The following is a 27,069-nucleotide window of genomic DNA, read 5'->3' on the forward strand; positions in this document are numbered from 1 at the left end:
CAATGATAATTCGATTGATGCATCAACATTGATTCAGTGTTGGTCTGCAATCTGGGGCATTATGGCAGGTTAAAAAACACAAGTTGTAAGTTGTGCAAACCATCCTTTCTAAAATGTTTCCTGAATAAAGTTAGACTGTTGTTTACAACATGCATGGACACACTAGATTTTTTCATTAACTACACTAAAATGATTAAAAACATTTATATTCATTAGAAATAAAGCTGAAAAACAAACCTCAGATGGATATTGAATAATTATATTATATAGCTATAATTAGAATTCATTTAATAAAATTATAAGCAGGTTTAATTCTAAAGAGCTTGCTTAGGTCATCTTATAATCAACAGTTCTCTTTTGTATGAGATACAGTAATCCTATCAACCAAATCTAACATGGTTTATCAAATTAATAAAAGTAACTTATTCACTTGTCTGCTGAATCATTGAATGAATGACAGTCTTAGGAAATAACATCTTTCACTTTTCACTCTGCTTGTTTCTTAAAGTGCCTCTATTATGGAATATGAAAGGTTAATATTTTGATTTTGGAAGTCGCCAACAAGGCTGACATGCATGCAAAGTCAAAAAACACTTTCATCGTCTTATATGCATTTATTTTTACCTTATTTGCTCAAAGACTCCCAAAGGATTCACTCACCGATTAATTTCTCCAAACCCCTCCTTTACGTGAGGCTAATCTGCGGTGATTGCTCTGATTTGTGATTTAATTTCCATTTCATCATGCCTGTAATGCCTGATAAAGCAGCATTTGTGAGGCAGTGCTGCTTTGTGTACAGCCGATACCGGGGAAAACCGCTATTTTACTGCTTCAAAAGCGACACCTAGTGGCAAAGAATGAATTTGTATTTTCATTCAGACCAACGCGAAAATCGACTGATGGTTTTATGCCACGATTGATTCATGATGCCAGTATTTTGTCTGGGACAGCCGAAAATCATGCAGTGTGTCTCAGGCTTAAGTCACTTCTTCATCATCGATTCTTCACAGCCTCGTCCTTTGGCAGTAAAAAAAAAAAAAGGGATCCAACCCCAGCATAATTTTGGAAAAATGTGCAAAGTAACCCATAGTATAGTTTTATGTTTAAATGTTGACATCAACATGAAATGGCTTGGGATTTGTTTTAATAACTAATTTAAATGATTCAGAGATGACACTTTCTTTTGAGAGACAATAACTTTATATACGGTGCACTTTCTTTGCAGGATGTTTTCATTCACTTAGAGCTGCATGATACATACCGCATGAAAGCTAATTTTCAAAACTCCATAATAGGGGACTTTAACTTTGCTGTAGCCTAGATTAAAACAGATATTAATGATAACTATGTCCCCATTTTTCAAAACGCTTATAAATGATACAGAGTGAGGGTTTTTTGAGAAAGTAAACTGCACAGTTTCCTGTGAGGGCTAAGATTAGGTGTAGGGCAATAGCACATACAGTTGGTACAGTATAAAAACCATTACGCCTATGGAATGTCCCCACTTTTCACAAAAACAAACATTTGTGCAAACCTATAACCCATTCTAACATAGTTTTATGTTTAATTTATATATTTATTATTGATTTTTATTTTCTGGATATTGTTTATTGCTAGAAATAACACACATCAGTGTTTAAACTATATTTCAGCGTGTCCTATTGCAAAAATGGCAAACCCCACTGAAAATGAATAGAAAATAAAACATCTACAAAATTTAGTTTGAGCTTCTTCTTTTTTGATGAATGTCAACTGATTCTCTGACTTTGTTTCTGTGTTCAGTTCAGTACAAGTTTACTGCGTGGGTCAAATCTGCGCTATCATTTTCACTTTCACTTTGTGATTTTCGTCTTGAATATGACTGGTATGCATCTTTCCTATGTACGTGCATACCAAAACTGTTAAAAAAAATATTGTAAAAGCTCACATATTATATTCAAATATATTTTTACAAACTAAAACAGCGCCACTGCATTCAGTCTCATGAAACACAATGCAACGAATCTGCGACTCTGAAACGCAATGTTCTTCAATACGCCATATTTGTTTCGGCGTGTGTTGATATGTGTTGGAGCAATTGTTAGCAGACATATTTTATCCCACTTTTCCCACCTTTAAAGAGATGGTTATACATTTCTAGCAGTTTATCGCTTATTTCGCATGTCTTGCGGATATTATCAGGAATGTATCGGCGCGGGGGAAGCAAGACGGGCCACAATAAGGCGACTAATAAGGAGCAGAGCGACAGCAGCAAGTATGCGGAGCTGCTGGTGTTCGGCTACGCCTGCAAGCTGTTCCGGGACGATGAGAGGGCCATCTACCACGATCAGGGCAAACACCTTATCCCATGGATGGGGGACAAGAGCATCATGATCGATAGGTCGGTTAAACAAACCTAATGGGAATCATTACTTAACCAACTTAATGTCTTCCAAAGGGACCTTGGATGTATTTGTTGTTTTGCAGCACAGGAGGAGCTGATGGCTTTGTGTGATGTTTACATGGCCAAACCTGAATAAAAGAAGCATGACATTGACAGATCAAAGATAACTTGCTTGGATTGTGATTATTTGTAAGCTCAATGCACTGACAACGTTGACAAATGTTTCAACAGAAAGATCAGCCTTCGATGGTTTGCTGGTCTTAGCTGGTTTAAGTTAGCTAGTCTCCCAGCCTGAGAGTGTAAAAAGTGCCCAGACCCCTCTAAAACCATTCAGGAGACCAGCAAACTAGTTTAGGCTGGTTTAAGAGTTTTTTTTTTTTTTTTTTGTGCAGGGTTAGGGGATGTTTTAAATCCAAAGCAGAGTCCTTGCTCACTTGGCCCTCACTTGTATAAATTAAAATAAATTGAATGATGTTACAATAAGTGAATATGAATCCAGTGTACTGGTCATGTGAGGCCACTTCAGGAATTTGCTTTGGTCACATGCATTTATTTCATTAAATGTGACCACAAAACCAGTCAGAAGGGTCAATTTTTTGAAATTGAGTATTTCCATGGTTTGTTAGGATAGGACAATATTTGGCCAATATAAAATTATTTGAAAATCTGGAATCTAAGGGTGCAAAAAAAATTAAAATAAAAATATTGAGAAAATCGCCTTTTAAAGTTGTCCAACTGAAGTTCTTAGCAATGCATATTACAAATACAAAAATAAATTGATATATTTATGATAGGACATTCCCTAAATATCTTCATGTAACATGATCTTCACTTAATATCCTAATGATTTTTGGAATAAAAGAAAAATGTATCATTTTGACCCATACAATGTATTGTTAGCTATTGCTACAAATATACCTATGCTACTTATGACTGGTGGTCCAGGGTCACAAATGCAAACCACAGCAAATTCACATTAGATTAACCAGCTACTGTAAATTAGTCCGTGCATTAAGGTGGTTCTCACATATGAAGTCTCATATGATTCAAATCTCATTATATGAATTCTGTCTATGTGCATAGATCCCAAGCCTAACATTGTTCTTTTGCAGGAAGTACTTTTAACACATAGTCAGTCGAATATTGCATTCTTTATCTACAGTATTTTGTCTTTTCCTCCACACCTTTTCCAGTTCAGCTGCAGTCCTTTTAAAAAATGTGAAAATTGGTAACGAGCCAGGAGTGTGTTGAAAAGCAGCGGGTTGCATTGAGCCACCTTAATCTGCATGGATCTGTTTTCTTGTTTCCTATGTGTATGTGTGTGTCTCTCTATCACATAATACAGAACTTATTTCCTCAGCAATTAAGGCTAAGGGGTCCCGCCAGGCCCCGATTGCCACCTCATCGCCCACTTCTCTCTTTTGCCGAAGAAACTGGAACTGAGAAGTGGAGTACAGGAGCGAGCGCAGGAAAATTTCCTCCATATGGGTTCTTACGGATAGGTATTTATGTTCTCGGGCTTGTGTGGATGTACTTCTTTTACAGTATATTTAGGAATGATGATGGCAGTTGTCTCAAAAATGGTTGGAATGGTTTGTTGAACCATGTAAGGTAAGATGAGAGTTGTTGTTTGCGTTTTTTTCCTGTTCTTTACTCAAGCCTGTTGCGTCTTTTTATGGTTTTAGTGAAGAATTAGACGGATTTAGTAAGTTTATCATGCAAATGCACTCATTTGTTGACCCGTATACCATCTGGAGTGCATCACATAGGCCGTCTGCTTTTTTCGCACCTCCTCATGCGAACCTTGTAAGCGAAGTAGCTTTTTGAAAGAAAGCATATATGTGAATATAAAAACGGCTTTACTTTTAGGGTTCTTCAGTGTGGTGAGTATTTCTTGTATGCAATCCAATGTTAATTTCCCCTCGCCTTTAACCACGTGATTCGTATTGCAGGTATGATGGCCGCGGTCATTTACACGATCTTTCGGAATATGACGCAGGCTCGTGGAATCATGATTACCAGCTGTCAGAGGAGGAGGCCAGGATAGAGGCTCTGTGTGATGAGGAGAGGTACCTGGCCATGCACACTGATCTACTGGAGGAGGAGGCCAGGCAAGGTAAATGCACATTGATCTATAATTAGCTCAGTCAGTCTTCATGCATTATTCAAATGTGTGAAGTTCATGTCAGCTCAAGTGCAACGTTGATTTTTACTTTTTTTTACTTTTTTTATTTACTCTTGACTGAAGTGGCATGTGGTTTTTGCTGGTTTAGGATACATTTGGGTGTAACCTTATTGAAACAAATCACTTTTTTGTGTTTTTCAAATTTTTCTGAAATATTTTCATAAAAATAGTTTGATATTATATTAAAACAAATTTGTCAACTGTGCTTTTTAAATGTTAATTTATAAATCATTTATTTTTCTTCATGACGCACATTTTTAAATTTTCATTTTATTTTTGTTGACTTTTTTTTTCTTTTTTTTGTCATTTAAATCTTAAGAGATTCTGAAATCTGTATTTGTCGTTTTTATTTAATTTCTTTATTTTCTTAAATGTGTATATATAGTATTTATAGAGTTTTAACTTATAGTTTTAGTAACTTTTTCTTATTTCTAAGTCGCTTTGGATAAAAGTTAATAGTTATTGGATAATAGTGGATAATATTGGATAATTGGAGCTGTTTTATAACTATAGATTTAATTTTAGACAAGTCGTGACAATTTGAGAAGGCTAAATATATCAAACATAGGCTATGATCAACTCACTGTCTGCCGCTGACCGCTTGCTCGTTACTTTAAAAAACAAAAAACTTACATTTAACAAAAAAAAAATGCTCCAAAATTTTTCTAAATTAACTTAATAAAATAACGAAACAAAATACCATCACTTTGCTATTTCATACAAAACTGAAGTATTTTAATAGCTGAAACAGTATAAGCTGTTTTGGGAGAAGGGGGAAAATAAGATGGGCTCGGGTCGGACTCGGGCCTGTAATTCTGATAAGCTGTCGGACACAGGCCGTGCTAGGGCCTGAGCGTTTCGGGCCAGGGCCGGGCTAGGGCCTATATTTTAGGCCACTCGCAGGGCTCTACTCTGTGATTATAGTAAGGGGTGTTACATTTCCAATGTGCACTTGTGGTGTTCAGCCAATCACAATGCACTGTGTCAGCTGGCCAATCAGAGCAGACTGCACTTGTCGGAAGGTGGGGCTTCGTAGAAAACGACAGATTTCAGAGAGGAGGGGCATAAAGGAACTACAATAATGCACAGTATTTGAAAAATAATGTGTTTTCTGAACATTAAAGCATGTCAACATATTCTGTTACACCAAATACACAAAATGATGATCTTTAAAATAGCATCATATGACCCCTTTAAAGCTGCAGTCCGTATGTTTTGCCTCTTTGTTGCCATGTCTGTTTGAAACCTGCAATTGCAGTCAGTTGTGGAATTATTTTCTTCACCTGCAGCATCCTCGCATGCGATATAGACTACTAGCTGGGACTCCTTCATGTTTACAAATGTGACACAATTACTCTGCGGCATGCTCGAATTTTCTGCGAAAACCTACCAGTACCACTCAAATTAGGGAAGTAAAATATATATATATATATATATATATATATATATATATATATATATATATATATATATATATAAAAATATAAATAAAATTCCATAATAAAAAAAATATATATTTCTAAAAAAATATCTAAAATTAACTGTAAAATTAATAGTAATTCTGTGATAACTGTCAGTCCTCTGTCGTGTGTGTCATGTGTTCCTGCCTCTTGTGTCCATATTTGGCTTGTTTCCTGTCCTTGTTAAATGTTATCATTAGTTAATTCTTGTCCAGCTGTGTTCGTCTCGTTATCTATGATTATCCCTTGTATAATAGTCCTGTCTGTTGAGTTTGATTTCGTCTGGTCTACTCGTTACTCCCCGGTGTTTGATGTCTGCCTTGCCTTGTCCTGCCCTGATGCCTTCATTAAAATCTATTATTTGAAGTTATTTCCTTGTCCGCGTGTTCTCGTGTTCCTCCTCGTGTGTGCATCGTGACAATAACATGATGGCAAAATAACTAAATAGAAGCTTTTCCACTTGCAATTTCAGACTTTTGGACTTAACCCATTTAAAGTTAATAATTTTTTTTGTACTTTTCTATAAATTCATAAACTATTAACATTTTTCTGTTAATGTTCTGTTAACGCCTGCTAACCTATTCAATTAGAAAAATGCAAAATAGATGCATTTTCATTAGCCGTTTCAGACATTTGTACCCTACTTAACTTAAGGTGCCATTTTGAAAGCAGTCTAAAAACTTTCACCAAAAGAGGAGCCCCTTAAATGTGCATTTTTTAGATGTTTAAGCCTTTATTTTAGGTAAGTTTCACTACTTACTGTAAAATTAAGAGATTAATGTTCATACATTTGCATATTATAACCTGGAACTTGAATTTGAGAAATAATTACATTAGATCCAAAAGATAGTTTTAGCAACACGGTATTCCGAGTATGGGTCACCATACTTGGCCACACACCACTTCGCTTTCCTTTCCCTTAACGACTTTGTAAATAGTCACAAAGGAAAACTGTCCATCATACACTAAACGACTGAGGATCACACACTAGCAGACTTTAAATTCCTTCCGATCACAACAGACTCACACAGAAATGTGCGCATTGTTTCTGTGTTCATGAAGGAAATGTTTTATTGAACGTGATTTACTGAACGTGGACTAGTCTTGATGTTGCAGTGTCCTTAAATGACACTTCACTATGTATAACTGTGTATATATATAACTGATCAAATTTAATGCCCTGTTGCTTGATTTTAGTGTTTAGCGCTTTTTTATTTACTTTGTACCTTCAAATAAAACATTTTCCAATTATTTTTTAAAAAGATTTTTAAAAATAAATAAGAATTTTTAATAAAACTTGATGTGAGCTTAATGGGAACAGGGGTGTGCTTAAAGGGTACACAAATGTACCCATTGAGCACAGCCAAACCTTTTGAATTTAATGATGTATATCTTAATCAAAATGTATTTGTCATTTTAAATAAAATTAAATATTTTTATGTGAGAGATTAATATTTTATTTTAGCATAACTTTTTGTACTGAAACCAATATCTTGTGCACTAAAAATGTCTCAATGTAGATTTTGGTAAGCTTAATGGGTACATTTACCCTAGCCGTCTTATAGACTTATAGGTTATAGACTGGTGCGGTCAGGCTTTAAGTGCTTTCCTCTAATATCTTTTTGATTGTATTACATTTCCACAATAGTGAAAGCTACTTGTGCTTGTTTTGTACACCATGAAGAGATCCATAGAATGTGAAAGTGTTGTTGCTATTGGTTTATACTAAGTCACCAGACTGGCTACCATGCATGTTATTGATGTAGATGTCGGTTAAAACTTGTTCTGAAATATTTCTGTTCAAGAATGCGGTCCAGAATGAAGTTTGTCCCTTGACTACACTTAAATTTAACTGTTTAATTTATTGACGCATGGTCTGATTAACACAAGATATTATCAAATATGAGTTCTAAGAAAGCAACAAGCAATGTATTGCTTCGGATGCACTAAAATATCATTCACAAATATTTATTTTACAAGGGTATCAATCATGCCTCATCCAAATCACTTTTTAGAGCCGGAACAGTTGGGTTTTTAATGTTTGTTGGAATGTTTTTAAACATTTTCGGAATGTTGTTTCGTGACTTCTTAGTCTTAGAATTTATTCTGATGAATCAAATAATGATAAATCATTATGGCACATTCTTATAACGCTGTAGATGCATCAACAGGTTAAAAAGTCCAAAATTATGCTCATGGGCTCAATTTTCAGTTTAACAATCTTTAAACAGAGGTGCGCAGTAAGTGGAAGTGAATTATGATGTCCTTTGCTGATAGTGTCAGTACGCCATAGTCATTATCTCTGTCGTCATCATGTGGATTCGCCCTTCAGGGGGAGACCTAACCTCATTAAACTTTTATCAATCTGTCTACATTAACATCCTATAAACTGTAATAAAGCATTGTGATTGTTTAATATTGGACTGTCCTTGTGCTGTATTGCAGTTGTAGTAGTTTTGATTTTGTAGTGAGATCATTAAAGATGAGAACTCACTGTGGCTGTTTGGATATGTGGATTGGTGTGAATATATGAGGGTTTCAGTCTCGGTTTTTAAGTTTTATTGTAGAATTAATACAGTTTTTGTGCAGCATTTTTGCTATAAATTATCTATGCACAAGAAAGAGAAATCTAAATATTATAGTTACAAAAGATTTATATTTCAAGCAAATGCTGTTCTTCTGAACACTCTAAACATCAAAGAATCCTGAAAAAACGGTTATGAGAAAAATGTTACTTGACCACCAAATGAACATATGTGACCCTGGACCACAAAACAAGTAGCACTGGTATATTTGTAGCAATAGCCAACAATACATTGTATGGGTCAAAATGATCGGGTTTTCTTTTATGCCAAAAATCATTAGGATATTAAGTACTGATCATGTTCCATGAAGACATTTTTCAAATTTTTTGATTTTTTTTTTTTGCACCCTCAGATTCCGGATTTTCAAATAGTTGTATCTTGGCCAAATATTGTCTTAACAAACTATACATCAGTGGAAAGCTTTAAGCTTATTTATTCCGCTTTCAGATGAAATAAATGTCAATCAGAAAAAAAAAAGACCCTTGTGAATGGTTTTGTGGTTCAGGGTCATTTCTGAAGAGTCACGTGACACTGAAGACTGGATTAATGGCTGCTGGAAATTCAGCTTTGTCATCACAGGAATAAATTGCTTTTTAAAATATATTTAAATATAAACGGTTATTTAACATTTTTGATCATTTTTCACAATATTACAGTTTTTTTAATGTATTTTTGATCAAATAAATGCAGCGTTGCTGAATGTAAGAAACTTTTAAATACATAAAAAATCTGAGCAAACATTTGAATGGTGTATGTAAAACAAAAATATAAACCTTGACTAAGGATAGAAAATCTGATAACACTTTAGTATAGGGACCAGTTCTCACCGTTTAATAGTTGCTTATTAGTATGTCTATTATTAACATATTGGCTGTTTATTAGTACTTATAAAGCACATATTCTGCATGACCAAATTCTACTGTACATTCCTAATACCTAAACTTAACAACTACCTTTCTAACTATTAATAAGCAGCAAGCAGCAAGCTTTTCTGAGGCAAAAGTCATAGTTAATGTTTTGTAAATAGCGAGAATTGGACCTTAAAATAAAGTGACTAAAAAACTTTTTTTTTGTGTAGCATTTCTATTTGAATTAAACTAGTTCAGTAATGCTTTGTTTAATCTAACTTTGCAATGTTTGAAACTTGTGAATCAGCTGTGGAAAAGAATAGAAAGAGAATATTTGAGTGTTTTTTTTCATGTGAATTTTTCCTGTGCATCATTCTGTTTTCAGAGGAGGAGTATAAAAGGCTGAGCGAAGCCTTGGCCGATGAAGGCACCTACAACGCAGTGGCCTTCCGTTACAGCGCTGACTACTATGACCCCTCCCAGCCCACTGAGGAAGATGAGGCCAGCAAAGAAGCAGGTGGGATCCGTACAAGTCTAGAAAACACACAACTTCAAAAACCACATGCTTACTTTGAAATGCTGCTTGTAAGTCTGCCTGAGGAGATTCCGTTTCTGAGACAACTTTCTCTGCATACTTTAGCCTACGAACTTCAAAATGCTCCGGGATGAAAAGAGGCCATTTCCCTTAGGTCAAATAAGTATCGTTTTTGAGCCTCAAGGCACTGAAAAGCTCAAAGTTTTTTAAAGACTGAGCGAGGCAGGCTGTGGATATGCAGGGACTGTTAATGACCAGCAAGGTCCTGCGGTTCACCACTACAGGGTTTTATCAAAAACATCGCACTCCATGGCTGATTGCTTTATAAATACAAGAGCCTGGAATTAGTTATCAGAGCTCGTCTCAAGCAGAAATTCGGTGACAAATGAGTTTCTAAAGCAAACAGTAATCACCCTCAATGCTTTTGTACTCCTCATTCACACCTGCTCGCACCAGCACTCTTCAGAGAACAAGACTTGGCCCACGGCGCATAGTCTTTGTCCACCCACTCACTGCGCACACACACACTGTGTCAACTAGTGGCATTGATGTCTTTTTCTTACAGTGACTGTAGGGATGCAATGATTATAGATTTTGCTGGTACGATTATTGTCTGATGAATAATCACGGTTTTACGATTATGACGATTATTAGGCATTTATTCATTTCCCAACATTAATAATGTATAAAATCACATGAACACTCTTTAGATGTTAAAGTGTTATTTATTGCTGGCTTTTGAAACAGAAATAACACAGTAACCAACAATACAGCACAAAATAATAATAAACAAACAACAAACAAAAGTCCATATCTTCCATTAGAATTAAAAAAGGTGACCGCTGCTCTGTAAACATCCATGACAGTATTTCTCTTTTGAAAATAATGAACGAAAGAACAATAGGTAGGTCCCATTTGTTAACATTAGTTAAAGCAGGTTAACATTAACTAAAAATGTGCAATAGCTAATTGTTGCAGTAGTTAATATTCTTTGTTAATGTTGATTAATAAAAAATACAACTATGTTAGTTAATGTTAGCTCCATTGAATTATATTAAGACAACTTTTGATTTTATAATGTATTATTAAAAGTTGAAATTAAGATAGCATTATTAATAAATGCAGTCATTGTTTTTTTCATGTTAACTAATGTAACTTGTGTTACTGAACAATAATAACGAATCAGTCGTTGATATATAGATAGGCCCACTGTTCTCTATTATAGATCAGTGGATGGGCCATGCTTTAGCTTAGAAAAAATGTTTGAAAATAAATAGCTCATTAAGTCTTTAAGTAAGAATTATTTGAGGCTATTGTGAAGACTAAAGTGAATATAAATATCTAAATGACTGTGAGTGTGAAACATTATTTACACAGTTTTAGGAAAGTAGCGCAGCTGATTTGTTTACTGGGTTACCGGGGGTAACGGCAGCGGCAGCGCCCTCTAGTGGCGAATGTGCGTCATTCAGCGCGTCTTCATATTACCTCGCTCCGCTTTTCTTCTCATCTGTGCTCATTTAAATTAAACCGTTGCCTTTTTAAAGTTCTAAAGTAATCATATGAGGCTGCATCGCAATTTTTCCATAAATAAACAGAATAAATTAATACGTTTGTTATAGGCTACTGTATAAGTTAGGCTGTTTTGTATTTTTTTTTTTTTGTATTCGCACTTGTGCTCCTAAATACATTTTCCAGTTCGCACACATCTATTTTTAGTCGCAAATGCGAGTGAAATGCTCGCACTGTGGAGCCCTGCACACTACTATCAACAGGCATTTCATTGGTGGAAATAAAGCTTTGCTGTTTAGTCCCTCTGTCACTAATGTAATTAGTGTAGTAGCCTCCGTGTCTCTGATAAGCAGCGCGTCATTTGAAGCTGGTGCACCACTAGTGTGACTTTGTTTTCATTTTGCACAAGCTGCAACAGTTCAGCTCCGTGCAACAGAAACACTCGGTTTTGCGAAACCTTTACGATTAATTAACCGTGACGTTTTAAAGCGCGGTTAATCGCTGCATCCCTAAGTGGCTGTGATGAAGTCATAAATTTTGTAGCTGCTGAACTGGAATCCAGACACCTTTCTATCCCCTTCAGGATCAGAGGAAGCGCATTCACAATCATCAGCCTCGGTAGTCATGCCCCAAAGTTCTTTCACTTGCCATCTGATATTGCCCACAAAATTGGAAAGCACTTTCTGGATGTGGCTAGTTCTGAGCTGATTGGCTGACTTTAGATGACTTATAAGGGTGGAATAAGGGTGCACATGTTTGTTTGTTTGTTTTTTTTTTTTTTTTTTTTTTTTTTTTTTTTAATCATTCCACCTGGAAATAAAGTCATGCTTACAAGGTACCAGTGCCTAACTGCTAGAAACCCCTAAAGTGAAGAAAACTCATAGTTGTAAGTGTAATATTACTATAAATTTCTTAACTTAAGGGATTTTAAGAAATTGGGTGCGAGTTTGTAGAACAAGAGCTTTTGAAGATGCAATATTTGCTAGTTTAATGCCGTTTAAGATAGTTCGCTGTGTTTAAGTAGGGATACACCAAAACTGGACTCCTGTACTCTTTAAAATGCTCCTATACCAAAAGCTGATACACAGCATGTAAACAGTGCTCCAGACAAAGAAACACTGACAAGAGAAAGCAGAATGTAGTTATTCCTGATTAAGGATGTCTATGAAGTACTTGTTGTATGGAATCAATATAATGTTAAACATTCAGTATTCATGTCTGTATAGCTGATGTGCGTGAGTTGATATGCAAATAGTGTGAGAGCTTGTCAAGACTATATCGCATTCTCACAAACATCACTGGGAAGTATGTAGTTCGTTCAGATATGTCAAAAAATAAAACAATGCAGAAGTTACTAAAGTTACTTGAGGGTAAAGAGAGGGAGAGAATCAAGCACTTCTGTTGCATGATCTTTATTGATGTTCACTCTATTAGCAGATGCATCATTTGGATTAAAACTAAATCGCAAATAAAAAAAAATATGGTTCGCCACATTATTACAGGATAACGTCTTGTGATTACACTACTGAGCTGCTGCAATGGAGCAGCTCTAATGCACTATTAAATTAAAGATGAAATACCATAATGCAATAAAATGAACAGTGAAAGTAACAAAGGCTTGTACAATACATTTTAACGGGCATAATTAAAGCTTCAGTTTGTAACTTTTGGTGCTCTAGCGGTTAATAAGCAGAACTGCGCGTGTCTTAGGGAAGAATATTGTAGCTGGAGCTGTTTATCTATGTTTATGTCTATGACGAACCACTGGGCTACTCATTTTGTACATTTTGAACACAAAAAAGTTACGGACTGCAGCTTTAAATGTGTGAAATTAACTGAACGAATTATCTGTTTGGTAAATAAAGCCAGCTAATATGTTTTATTTTATTAATTAATTTTTTTTATTACAAATGCAATGAAAATACAGGTATCTGTATTGGCAAGTACCAAGAATAAAAGCATTTCCATCCCCATTAATCTTACAGGAATACAGTGATAAATATTGCTATTTTATAAAGGGAAAGAGCATTGTGAGAATTATTTTTGGCCATATTGCCCAGCCCTATTTCTGAATTATTTCTGTGAAATATTCTATGCTTGTAACTTTTGAATGGGCAAAATATAAATTCTCAGCCTGTTCTCTAGGGTTTTCTGTATAACTGAATGACATGTTTTAATGCTAGTCTATTATTATTGTATAATCTAAATATAGAAAAACAAAACACACAGTGCTCAGTCATTTACATGTCATTCTGATGGTCTGTTTCTAATTGGCTGGCTCTTGGCCAAAATAATCTGCAGTGTAGACCAGACCTTATGCCATTTACACTAAGATTTGTGAGACCATGTGAGATGATTTGATTGTGACCAAAAGTGTTGAGCGCGATTATTTGATTGTAGCCATCAGTGTAAAAAAAAAAAAACGATCATGTGACATCTTACTATTTGTTGGATAGGTTTAGAAGAGCTGTTTGATTTATTAGAGCAACTAATGGGGCACTTTGTAACTACTAGATTTGATTATTTCCTCCATTAATGCACCAGCAGTGTGTTTCCATCTTCTGCCCCCATTTCCTTCACACTGTATTCTACATCAAATTTTAATTTGGTTTTTACCTGTCTTGGCCAATTCGTGGAGGCAGAGGGTGGAAGAGTGCATAGAGGCAGCAGCAGTAAACAGAGCTGACGGGGCTTGTGGTCTCTCAGAAAGTTGTAGTAACTCAAAATGAAACTTAAAGTGCCTCCGGTTCTTTTAAAGTGCCCTTAGTTAACGAAAGCTTCGCAGTTGCACTAGTGTGTGCGTGTTTTTCTCGTCTTGCTCCTGAAACTCTGATTCTTTGTCATTTAAAAAAAAAATAAAAAATGTTTTGCCATGCCAATCTGATTTTGGCTATTCATTCTGTTTTTCCCACCTTTGCCCTTCTCTCAGAACAAGAGCAGCAAGAAGAAGAGAGTGAGGAGCCGTTTGTGGCGCCCCCTGGCCTCCTCATCCCTCCGGATGTAGAGCTGGTGAGCAGATAATGAAGTAGAAAAATTCTGGTCGATACCCATAAAACAGTAATTATTTTCATGTTATGGCCTTTAAAAGATTCAATACTATTTTGTCTAAATAAATTAAACTTATGCACTAAACTAAAATCAATCATTTTTAAATTCTGCAAGTGAATTAGGCATCACAACATAATGCGTAATGTACAGCATAAAAATGGATATTCATTTGGAGATTTACTGAAGATTATATATAACCGTTTTTAAAGATTAACTAAAGCTAAATCGTTCATTTTAAATGCTACAAGTGAATTTAGGCTTCACTGCATTATATTGAACATCACAAAAATGGATATTTATTTGGAGATTTGCTGAAGATTACGTATAACACTATTTCTAAACATTAACTTTAAGTGAGTTAGATGGCGATTCAGAATCTGGGAAATGAGCACACACTTTTAAATATGCAGATCAATTAAAGGGTTGGTTCATTCAGAAATGAAAAGTTTGTCATCATTTATCCTCCCTCAAGTTGTTCCAAACTTTCTTTTTTTTTCCAACATTCTTCAAAATATCATCTTTTGTGTTCAGCAGAAGAAATAAATGTATAGAGATTTGGAACAGCTTCAGGATAAGTAAATTATGTTTTTAGGTGAACCTCTAATAAGTGAAATAAAAGTCTCTAATATCTGCAGATTAATAAATATATTGTGCATCCCTATTTGCAATCATCATTACCTACATATTTTAATTAAATAATATGTGCTTGATTTGCATTTCTGGCGTTGGATGTCTGATAACTATACTGAAAGATTGTTGATTTGCACTCTGCAAGAGGCCATTTATGACTATGCAAGTAAAGACTCTATTCTCTGGTCTTTTCTATTCAGAAGTTTCAGATTTTGATTGAGCTATAAAGATCTTCCTTTGTATAAACCAGCATGCACACGGTGGGATGCAAACGTCAATCTGTACAAACCAGACATGGGCTTTTATCGCCGCAGGATCCCTCGTTTGGGAGCCACACAATCACTGATCCTTTTTTTTTTTAAACTGTGTCTGTAGCTGAAAGCAAGTTGATCCCACCAAATTATACTTTTCTAAAAGCTCAGGAGTCTCGATGCCCCTCCTTTATCTTCTTAAACCGGGGATTTGTCAGCGCTTTTCCACAAAGGCCTGCTGGAAACATAGAAAACATAAATACTTCACCATCCAGTGAGCCACTTGCAACAGTATACCCCAACCAGCACTTTTTTTGGTGGAGGGAGTGATATTCGTCTCAAGGTTGGAGGATTAGTTGAAACCTTCCGTTTCTAAGGCTTGAAAACCCCAATTACTTTCAAATCTGTGAGGTTCTTTGAAGGAGCCTTTTGAATTATTAATCTTCAGCTGCTCTGATTATCTTGCTTATTGTACAGCACATAGCTTGAAGCAACATAAGAATCTGATTTTGAAACAAACGTTGGGTTGTTTATCTTCAAATTAGCAAGTCATTATTTGCCTCTCTAGGGCTTCGAATACAGTAGATTCTGGGTTTACCTGGACATTGGAGCTAAAGTGCAGCCCTTCGAAAAGTTCTTCTCATGCAGTATTCATGCTTCCCTCTAATGAAGGATATGTGTCATTTGGAGCACTATTGGTGCCATTTGTCATTTAAAATACAGCATCGCCATAAATCAGCTCGGTACATGAACATGATTTTGTCTGCAGCTTGAAAGATGTGTGACTATTTTAAATCTGCATGTGTAGCTGGAAATGAATTAATGATGTCCCTGGTTAGATTCATGGAATGCCAGCCGACACTCACTCATAAATTGTTTGTGTGAACTGCAGTAGCTAGAAAATCCTGCGCCCGAAGTCATTGATGATAAATACTCTATACGCATTTTTCCTTATACAAATTTTTAAATTAATCATTTTTTTTTTAAATGGCATGTTCTCTTATAAGCCTAATCAGAATTTCAGTCTTGTTTACCCCATTTCTTTGGCATCTATTTCAGCCTGCGACCACCAAGACACACGCTATTATTGAGCGCACCGCCAACTTTGTATGCAAGCAGGGGGCCCAATTTGAAATTGTGCTGAAGGCGAAGCAGGCTGGGAACTCCCAGTTTGATTTCCTGCGGTTCGACCACTACCTGAACCCTTACTACAAACATATTTTACGAGCTATGAAGGAGGGGAGGTACACACCGGCATCAGAGGGCAAAAAGGACCAGCAACAGGGTAAGTTTTTCATGTGTTACAGTTTAGTACTCTAAAGGCTAAAATATAGAAGTGCTGGTACTGTGTACCGACCCACTTCAAGCACTGACCGGAAATAAATGTCATTTTAAAATATGTTAAAATAGAAAACAGTCATTTTAAATTGTAATATTATTTCAAATTGTTATTTTTGATCAATCAAATGCAGCCTTTGGGAGTATAAGAGACTTCTCTTAAAAACAAAAATATTAAATATATTACCTCAAACATTTGAACGGTTGTATATATTGTATCATTTTGTAGTATATATTGTAAATTTAAGTTGAATTGAGTCAATTGTTTTCAGAATAATGAACAAATGTGTCATTTCTGAAGTCAGTTAACAATCCAATCAATTGGCTCTTTTGAAACAGAATCAAAGTCAGACAATTCTGACGATGACGATGATGACGATGGAGATGGAAACTACCTGCACCCGAGTTTGTTTGCATCCAAGAAGAGCTCTCGTCTGGAGGAGATAATGAAGGTGCGGCTTCAAACATACCCCATGCTGTTTAGGAATATTAGTACTCTTTTGACAGTTTTCAGACTGTGATTGTGTACCGTGTACCCTGGATCACATTTTTTACACACCTGTTCATAACCAAAACAGCAGTAACATGTAATTTACCCCCCTGCTATACACGCTGTGCTTTTTTCGCACTCAGTTAACCTAACTTAATAGGCTTTTGCTATTATTTTCTAATTCGATGGATAAGTGTTCAAAGCATTTCAAAATGTCAAATTGCTCTTAAGTTGCTATATTTCTTGGCAGAACTGGGCCTGAAGTGAAAGCATCTGACATCAAAGTGTTCCCTTTTTATGTATTTGTTCAAATAAGGATATGAAGTTCTCATCAGATGCTTATACCTTTGATTTCTTCATCTAATATTCTGTATGTTTAATCTGAGTTGCACTGGCACAGAGAGGCATTAGAGATAAAAGCCTGTAAAATAAACTAATGTTATATGATTTGGTTTCTTAATAGATGTCTTTCGCTCTCACCTTGACAGTATAAAGTTTGCGTTTCAATCATGAACTTTATATAAACTTTTTTTCTCTCTAAATTAGACTCATCTAATTTATTTAAAGGAGCTAACTCCTAGTTATTACAGTCAAGTACTGCCAGAATTGTCAGAAATTATTAAACTAAGTTTTGTGATGCTAAAAGAAGAGTGACTGTTGAACATTCATCTCAGGTCTTATGTTTGAGATCCCTCTGCGTGTCATGTTTTTCTGTGGCTTAGTCAACCTGTGTGTTCTGGTTCTTCCAGAAAATGGGATTTATGCCGCCCACATGTTATTGTGGATTGATAACTTAATAGCAGCTCAAGTAACCAGTCATGCATTCATAATGACACAAGCAGCTTTATCAAGTTTGCAGTTTGCAGGGCATGTACATGTAATTTGAATCAATGTAAAAACATAAAAGATTAAGATTTTTTTTAGGTCTGGTCAGGCAAGTAGTTTAGATTTTTACTTACACTGTTACATATAAATATTTTTTTTCCTGAAAAAAAAACAATGATTTAATGCCATATATATTAATGGTTCTCATAACGTGTCACAATAGTTGTAGCATTTTTTTTCTCAGAAAAGTATATATTTTTAATTAAATATGAATGTTATGTATGTAATGTAATGAAATTACATTTATAATATAGAATTATATAATGATGTTATATAATGCAACTCATTTTAATATAAATGTTACAGGATATACATTTATTAGGATTTAAATTACCAAGAAATTATGCAGTTCTAATGAAATTCCAGGACAACTATAAATTCATAAACAGACTTTAAATTATGGCATATGGTGGTTTGTTTATAATTGTCAACTCATTTTAAATTATGCTTCGAAGACTATCACAAATCATTTTTGCAATTTCCACAAGACCTCATGTAAGCCAGGTAAATGACTTCCTTGACATATTTAAATCATCAGAGATCACAATGTGAATGTTTTAATATATCACAGAAAACCAGATGTTTAGGTTTGGAAAGCACACAAACTTGATTGATTTCTAGTGATTTCTAGCTCTTTTTTTAATGATTTCTAGCTCTTTTTTTAGTGATTAATAGCTTGTTCCTATAGACATTTTCTTTTGCATACTTCTGTCGTTTCTCATACATTTTCTTTAGTCTGTATGAATGGAAATGTAAAAAATGAAGCCAATTTCTTACCCATAGGGTAGAACCTTTTTCCCAAAGAGTTCATTAATTTATAAGCTAGAAATATGAGCCCTTGAGGAATGATTTCTGCTGATGTGATGAATATTAAAGAGCTTTTACTTGTAATATTGCACTCCTGGTGGTGAAAAACAGTACTTCAGCTTCAGCTGCATAAGTTTGTCACCCAGAAATGAAAATTCTGTCATTATTTCCTCACCCCTATGTTGTATCTTAAAATACAAGTTTGTTATTCAGTGAGCAACAGGCGAGCAAATTGGATTTTGAAGGCATGGTGTCATAATTGCATGTAGACATTTGTAGAGACTAGACAGAAAATACACTGGAAGACAGAAAAAGCTGCATCTGGTGAACGGTACTTAAAAGGTCACCTCCTTAGGGGACAGAAGGGAGTCCAGTAAAGTGCGTCTTCAGCACATCATCTAAAAAGAAGTGGTCTCACTGGGTAGAGAATGAAACCGTTCATGCAGGATAGCAACAAGCAGAAGTGATGACAGCATGCAAAAGTCTATAAAGCATGGAGTGACATCCAGTGGCAGAAAGTACTGAGGAGAGACGAGTGCAGACTTTAAATCTTTGGTTCACAGTGACATCCCAATACGTCTTATTCTTATAATTTATTCTGGCTACCTTATACCCAATTGGAGATCTGTCTGATCACATGGACAAGGAAAATCCCTAAGTGCAGCCAAACTCTGTGAGAAACCTGGAAGACGCTGCCACAGAGCCACCTGAGAAAACTACAAACAATGTGCTATATTTTCTGGGTGGGATATATGTATATGGGATATAGATATATATGCTGAGGGAAATGTTATACACCCCGTTGACCTTATGTTTGCATGTGTTCTAGCCTCTTCAGGTCATTGATCCAGATCACCCGTTGGCTGCACTTGTTCGAAAAGCCCAACTGGAGAATAATGGCGCTGCAGCGATGGCGATCAAAGCAGAGGAAGCGCATCAGTCGTCGGCAGTAGCCACACAGGCAGAATACACATCTGACCGTGAGTATAATGGCAAATCAACATGTGATCTGTATGGTTGACAAAAGGTCCTCAAACAACTTTTTAAAAGTTAAAAGACCTTAGGTCTGCATAATTTATAAAAACTAAAATCAAAAATTGTGTCTGACTCACTCCATTTCTCCCAGCATACTGCCGTCCAATTTTACCATGCCACTTATGATGTTTACAAATTTCTTTCTTAATCAACAGATCGAATCAAACAAATATTTAAACATAATAATAATTTTCTTAAATGGATACAACAGTTATTATTGTTGTTATTATTATTATTATTATTGTTGTTAATATTATAGTTTTGTATCAATAATAATAATAATAATGCAGTTTAATCATTCCAATTGCATGCATATCATGATTGTGATTTTATTTCCAGTAATTACAGCTCTATGCATATTCTTATTCTTATTCATTACTACTAATAATAATCACAGTAATAAAGCAGTTCTAAAATTCCAAAACCATGTATATCATGATTTTAAATGTACTTTCCTAAATTGTGCAGCCCTGTGCATAAAAGTAGTAGTAGTAGTAATAATAATAATAATAATTTTTAAATATTTTATTTTTATTTAAATATTATTATTATAAATTATTTAATAGCATGCATACCATGGTTTCGATTTGTGCAGCTGCCCCCACCTCCAAAAAAAAAAATCATGTTCAATGTGCATGCTAAGACAACGTTTTTCAAATTCAGCAAACTTATTCATGAAAATTTCTGTATGCATTTTTTATGACATGCTTTAAAGTATTTGCCTGCATTGCATATACGCAATCATTTTGGTTGCTCTACTGAAAGAACAGATTTCGGTTTTTACACACAATGAACATAAATGGACTTGACATTTGCAGTGTGCTGAGACTTAAAATGCACCATAAAGCTTTACACGAATGAAACTGCAGCATGATAGAGTTCTGTGGGTTTTTTTGGATCAGGTTGGTCGCTCTTGTCTCTTACTGATGAACAAAGACACATGTCCTCTTAAAAAGAGCCTTTTAATGGATATGGGTGAGGACTACAATGCCAGCTCTTTAAAGACTGTGGCAAATCATTAACACCTTAAATTATTTTTAGGATGATTGATTTTAAGGGCGTCCTTGAGTGAACATGAAGCTGACCCTTCAATGCGAGCAAAGTTCATTAAATTAAGTACTAAAGTGGGCAGACTGCCCATCGTGACCTTACAACGTTAAAGGCATTTTTACTTTCACCACTTGAATTGATTCTCACTACACCCTCTGATTTTTGCAGCTGTTGAGTACCATAGCCAATCACAGACATGTTCGATGTGTTGGTGAATTGGAGGTGCTCAAAATAGTCTATAAGTCTATCAGAAACAACATCTGTTCCTAAAGAGTGAGTTTCAAGTAGTCTGATCCACAGATGTGTGCTTTCTGTGAGTGAGTGAGTGCACCTGATGCTCAGAAAGCAGCTTTAGAATCAAAGCAAAAAGTAATCTGTGGTAATTTGGAATAATATTGAATTTGCTTGATATTGCAGCACTTGCTTGCAGTGTAGCACCCGATATACACTGCAACTAGAAGAGTCCTATTATAATCAACAGTGCAAATAAGAGATTCGTGCAATAACAGATTTGCTGATTATAATGGGAAGGGAAAATTCTGCTTTTGTGTAGATCTATAAAAAAATAGTTTTTGCTGCTGCTAAAAGGACAGATATGAAGTTGAAGTTTTGATTTACTGATAAAATGGCAATGAATTACTTTAGGAACAACGTTCTCAGCGTGTTTTGAACATCTAGCTACAGATGTAAAAAAGTACATTAATGTACATTCTAAAATTCAGCATTGTAAAAACAGTGTTTTATCACTTTAAAATAGCTTTTTTTATTTTAGTTTTTCAGTTTTAAATTGATCTTACATTTTATTAAGGTTATTATGTACTTTGTTTATTATTTGCTCTATTTGCTATTTGGCTTTAATATATGTTTAGCTTTAGTAATTGCTGTGCTTCAACATATGTTTTATTCCAGGATATATAAAAATAATTAACATAAAAAAAAATTTTTTATCTGGTCAAAATACTAATGTTCTAGTAAGTGTGTAGTGTGTGTAGTAAGTGTATATATATAATATATATATTACTTATTTACTTTCGATTTAAATGCAATACAAACGTCTTTTTGGTCAAATAAATCTGCTGGTGCTTGCCATCATTATTTAGCTTGGCGGATCCGAATGTTAAACATATCATTGGTGATAGAACTACAGGACGATTATGACAAAATTATTTATGACATAATTATTGATATATATTGATTGTCCTACTACATGCTCAGATCTTTATCCTTGAACTGAGTCATACTTTTAAAAAAGTAACAAAAAAAATTAAAAAAGGAACTGCCCTGCCAATTAAAATAGCAAGTGCCAGCAGATTTAGTTTGACCAAAGAGAATAACAGAAGGTTTTGTCTTTTAGAATCCCATGGTGCTAAAACTTTTTTTAAACCAATTGCCGTTAGCTGGTCCTCTTACTTTAACTCATAAGGATTTAAGGTACTGTGGGGAACGAACAATTCACCTTTTATTGGAAATAGAGAATTTAGCACTCAGCTGGTGAAACACTCAAGCTGGGACTGCTGATTTGTCTCAATTAGCCTGACTGAAGGAGCTCTACTGGTTTCTTGAGGGAAGTGCCACAGGATAACAGTGCCCGAAGGCGCTTGAGTGGGCCAGTTTCTCAAAAGAAAAGCTACTTTGACTGCAAATGTGTATTTTCTAGGATTAACAGCGTGACAAAAAGGTTCTGTAGGCTTAACCACAGTCATCCTATAATCTCTGTCCAAATGTGAGGGTTATTTTTCCAAGGCTTTGGCCTGTATCTGAGGTTTGCTGTGTATTTGTCTTTGAGGGACGCCTGGCACTAAATTCGAAGTTCGGTTAAACATTGTTTCGCTCTCTGCCCAAATCAAGTTTGAATTACTTCCCCCTTCTTGATATATTTAAAATGGTTGCTATCAACTCCAGCCCGAGTTCCAGCCATGTGGTGCGAAGAAGCACAGAAATGCTTTATGAAAGCAGATTCCTTTGGTTAACTGGCAGCAGGATGTCATGGGGCTCATGTAAGTGCACACTCAGCGGGGCTTGAGAGACGTGCATGGCTCAAGCCATCTTGGATATCCTCGTTTACAACCACAGTTTAAGCAGACTGCAGGCTTATTACGTCACATACACTGTTCTGCTCATTCATCCCAGAATGCTCTGCTCATTGCCCGTGAATCACCCCGGCGCCACACCACACGCCATGCCAACCTCGACCTCCCCATAAAACATCACTCTTCTGCGGAAAAGAGCAGGCCGTTTTGTCCATTTCACATCACTAGGACAATTACTCTCTCATTTCATCAGGGCTCAGTAGACCTTGGTGATCTGCGTTCATTCAGCGCGCATGATTAATGAAGTTTATTAAATATGTTGACAGTGGGGAGGTGTGACCTTTGAACCGCTCAGTTACTGGACTAAGCTGCTGCCAAAACTGCAATCCCAGTAGAACAAGTTGTCTGTTTTTATTTAATGAGTCATGAGGGTGGTTAGAAGAGTGTTTGTAGGAACTGCATAATTGGGTTAATGTGTTATTGTTATAGAAGACCATACTGAACTACTCTGACAGTGTTTACTGTACGGCAAAAAAATAGTTTTGGCTGGGTTGTGATCTTACAGTTGAATGACTCTTCTGAGCCAGTTCTTTTAAATGAATCTAACCACTCACGAATGAGTCACAGATGAACTCAGAGGTCCAAAACAGATTACTCTCTCATTGAATTACTTGAAATAGGTTTTGAATGAACTTACTCACTGCCATACTGTTTGTATACACTTCTGTCTAAAACGTCTGGTGTCTGTAAGATTTGTTTTTGAAGGGAATGTTTGTAAGAAGTGTCTTATGCTCAACAAGGCTGCATTTATTTGATCAAAAACTTGTGAAATACTGAATACTGAAAAACTGTTTCTTATTTAAATGTTTCAAATGTATTTTATTATTATTATCAATAACGTTTGAATAGACGTTCAGAATAACATTTATTTGAGATATAACTTTTTACTGTCACTTTTGATCAATTCAATTTGTTCAAGAACCAAAATTGGTTCATTTCTTGTGATTTCCATTCCATTCTATTAGGACTTGTCTATTAACCTCTGAATGACATTTCATGCTCTGTTCCGGTCTCGGTATTATTTGGGGCTACAGCTTGTCTTAGCCAGCTGAGGTGTCTTGTGAGTTTCATATCGTAATTCCTTGAAGAGAAGTCACTCACAGACTTATTTGCCAGAGTAAGCATACACTTTTTTTGCGTTTTTGAGACGTGCTCCCTCCGGCATTGAGGATTGTCTGTTGATTCTTCTGGCTAATCTTTCTCAAATAGCGCTCGAGTCAAATTCAACAGCACGTGCTCGACTCCGGATCTTCCACAGCTCTCTGCCTCTTTATCTCCACAGGGAGACGTCATAAACGATTAGATCCCATCATTGAAAAGGAAGCCTGCTAAGCTGGAGGTGGAGTAAGGACCCATTTGTTATGAGATATGTGAATTCTGCTGTGGTTTTTAATGGAGCTGGGATGTCATTCAGTAATATGGTTATGATGGAACCAGGCCTGTCAAAATTATTTCATAATCATCCGTTCGTGATTATTAGATGATTATTGCAGGTATCTGATGAGACGGCGACTTCCACTTACAAACACAATTTTTATTTGAATTTCTTAAATATATTTGATGTACTATTATATTTAAATAAACGTTGTAGTTAAATGTGAATGTTTTCATATTTCTTCTAATATTATTATTATTTATAATTTGTTTATATTCATATTTACCATGCTGTGTGCTCAAGGGGTTTATTTTGCAATAATGAGTAGCTGTGCTTCATCTCACTTATTACAGTCTGCCTTTATATATAAATAAATAGAGAGAGAATATTGTTGCATATAGTTCTTCTTTATGTAGTTTATTCAGAATTTCATAATTGTGAGTCACAGCCCTACTTCTGCCACATATTTTATAAAATCTGGAGATACACATGCCACACACGTCTCTCGCTCTCTCCTTCTTTCCATTCCTTTTCTCCCAGAATCTCTTTGTGGCTCTCTCTCTTTTTCTTTCCCTTTGCTCATTTCTTTTTTGGCTCTCGTCCTCTTGTGCTTAGTTCCCCTCTCTCTCTCTCTTTCTCTCCACACTCACATGTGCGTTCACACATCCCAGTCAGTCATGAAGTAAATGTATCCAGATCCCTGCCGCCCCTCTCCTCTTCCTCTTTCAGCTCTCTTTGATGTGTTGCTGGAGTCAGACAGAATGCTAAACTCGCTTAAATGAGCAGGACTATTGGTCTCTTCTAGGTCTTGAACAGCCCTGACTTCAGGAGTACCCAGGAGATGGTGTTGCTTTAATCCCTCTAGCTTTTAAATTTCTTTATTGTTTCTTTTGTAGTGTTTCGTCAAGAGTGCTGCAGCTTCATCTCTTTACCTCTGTGAAGTCTAAACACCTTTATCCTCACTTAAAGGGACAGTTCACCTGAGAATGTACATTTTGTCATTTACTCACCCTCATGTTGTTCTGAACCTGTATGAGGGTGAGTAAATGATGACAATTTTATTCTTGAGTGAACTAAACCCTTAAAATGTTGCGCGTAACAGATATTTTCTCTATTTGCATAATAGCAGAGATTTGGTTGTGTTGATCTTAATAGAGCTTGAACTCACAGCTCTGTTTTCTTTGGGTTCTTATTAAACTGCTTTGTTTAATGGTTCTTTTTGCTGTTGTAACAGTTGACTGAAGGGAAGGAGCAGCGCTTGACTGCAATTAGGCTTTATTAAGTGTTTTTCAAGAACTGTATGTCTACATGCCTGCCATCTCAACATGAGGACAGTTTGATCCTAATTATTTGTGGTAGAGCAGAACAAACGAATGCGATTTTTCTCTTCCGCTAGCTTTTTATCTTCTACTTGAAAAGGAAATTTAATTATGCGGACAGTGATCCAAACGTAGATTATTTAAATTCTTAATTTGCATTAACAGTTCCCTCGATGTACTTTCCCGGGTATGTAACCAAAGCAGAAATGCTATTGATGACTAATGTTTAATGCAGGGCTCGGCAAATATCACCAAAAATATTCAGACAAGTAAAACTTCGAATGAAGCACTTCCTTTACATTTCAAGTGAGGCAGGGAAAAAAGGGGTTTGATTCAGAATTATTAAATGAGGCAGGCATACAATAATTGTATATAAAAATGTGTTATATAAATTCCCTAGCATTCTGTATTTTTGTTTGTTTTTTAAGGAAATTAATACTTTTATTAAGCAAAAATGCATTAAACCGATCAAAAGTAATAGTGAAAATATAACATTACAAAAGATTTCTATTTCAAATAAATTTAGCTCTTTCCAACTTTTAATGAACGAACCCAGACAAAATATTTTTTCCTGAAAAATATTAAGCAGCACAACTGTCTTCAGCTTTGAAATGTTTGTTGGAATGATTTCTGAAGGATCATGTGACACTGAAGACTGGAGTAATGGCTGCTGAAAATTCTGCTTTGCCATTGCAAAAATAAATTTCGTTTTAAAATATATTAAAATAGAATCCAGTTATTTTAAATTTTAATAACATTTCACAATATTATTGTTTTTTTCCCTTTATTTTGAATTAAATAAGAGCAGCCTTTACTAACTGTTTGTGTGTTTGTGTTTGTGTGTGTGTGTGTGTGTGTGTGTGTATTTCACACATCAAATGTGGCAGCAATGTACTATGGGTACTGTATGCTGCCTGATGGAACATACTGCCTTGCCCCGCCGCCTCCTGGGATTGATGCCAGTCCATATTACACCTCGCTGCCCACTGGCATGATGCCAGCTCCTCCTGCATCTGGCCCTCCTCCTCCCCCTGGCACTACACCTTTGATGGATCCTGTGGCTACAATCCCATCAGCCCCTACTGCAGGTCCAGTCACGGTGTCAGCTCCTGCGTCTGCCCCGCTCTCACATTCTGCTCCGGCCGCCCCTCCAACTTCCAGGTGTGCACCCTACCGTCTTTGCTTTCTTCAGAACAAGTGACATATTTCAAAAATCCTATATTTGGCTTTATTTTTCTTTTCATCC

The 27,069-nt window shown here is 35.7% G+C and overlaps 1 protein-coding gene across 3 annotated transcripts in view; it reads left to right on the plus strand.

Moving 5' to 3' along the window:
* Nucleotides 1–2,039: 2,039 nt before the first annotated feature.
* LOC306862064 (splicing factor, suppressor of white-apricot homolog) overlaps nucleotides 2,040–27,069 on the plus strand; it is an 86,306-nt gene continuing 61,276 nt past the window's right edge. Inside the window, exons 1-8 of one of the 3 annotated variants that reach the window (XR_013783520.1) lie at nucleotides 2,040–2,380; nucleotides 4,336–4,499; nucleotides 9,847–9,978; nucleotides 14,435–14,514; nucleotides 16,494–16,719; nucleotides 17,112–17,224; nucleotides 19,784–19,934; nucleotides 26,711–26,984. Coding sequence is in view for 2 of the 3 variants with exons in the window: in XM_079404664.1 (XP_079260790.1) it covers nucleotides 2,184–2,380; nucleotides 4,336–4,499; nucleotides 9,847–9,978; nucleotides 14,435–14,514; nucleotides 16,494–16,719; nucleotides 17,112–17,224; nucleotides 19,784–19,934; nucleotides 26,711–26,984 (1,337 nt within the window). In the remaining variant the exon portion in view is untranslated. Of the gene's footprint in view, nucleotides 3,886–4,335; nucleotides 4,500–9,846; nucleotides 9,979–14,434; nucleotides 14,515–16,493; nucleotides 16,720–17,111; nucleotides 17,225–19,783; nucleotides 19,935–26,710; nucleotides 26,985–27,069 lie in introns of all 3 variants that reach the window. The other 2 variants (XM_079404664.1, XM_079404665.1) reach the window with 2 other exon arrangements.

This window comes from Barbus barbus, assembly GCF_936440315.1.
Source record: "Barbus barbus genome assembly, chromosome: 43".
NCBI lineage: Eukaryota > Metazoa > Chordata > Actinopteri > Cypriniformes > Cyprinidae > Barbus > Barbus barbus.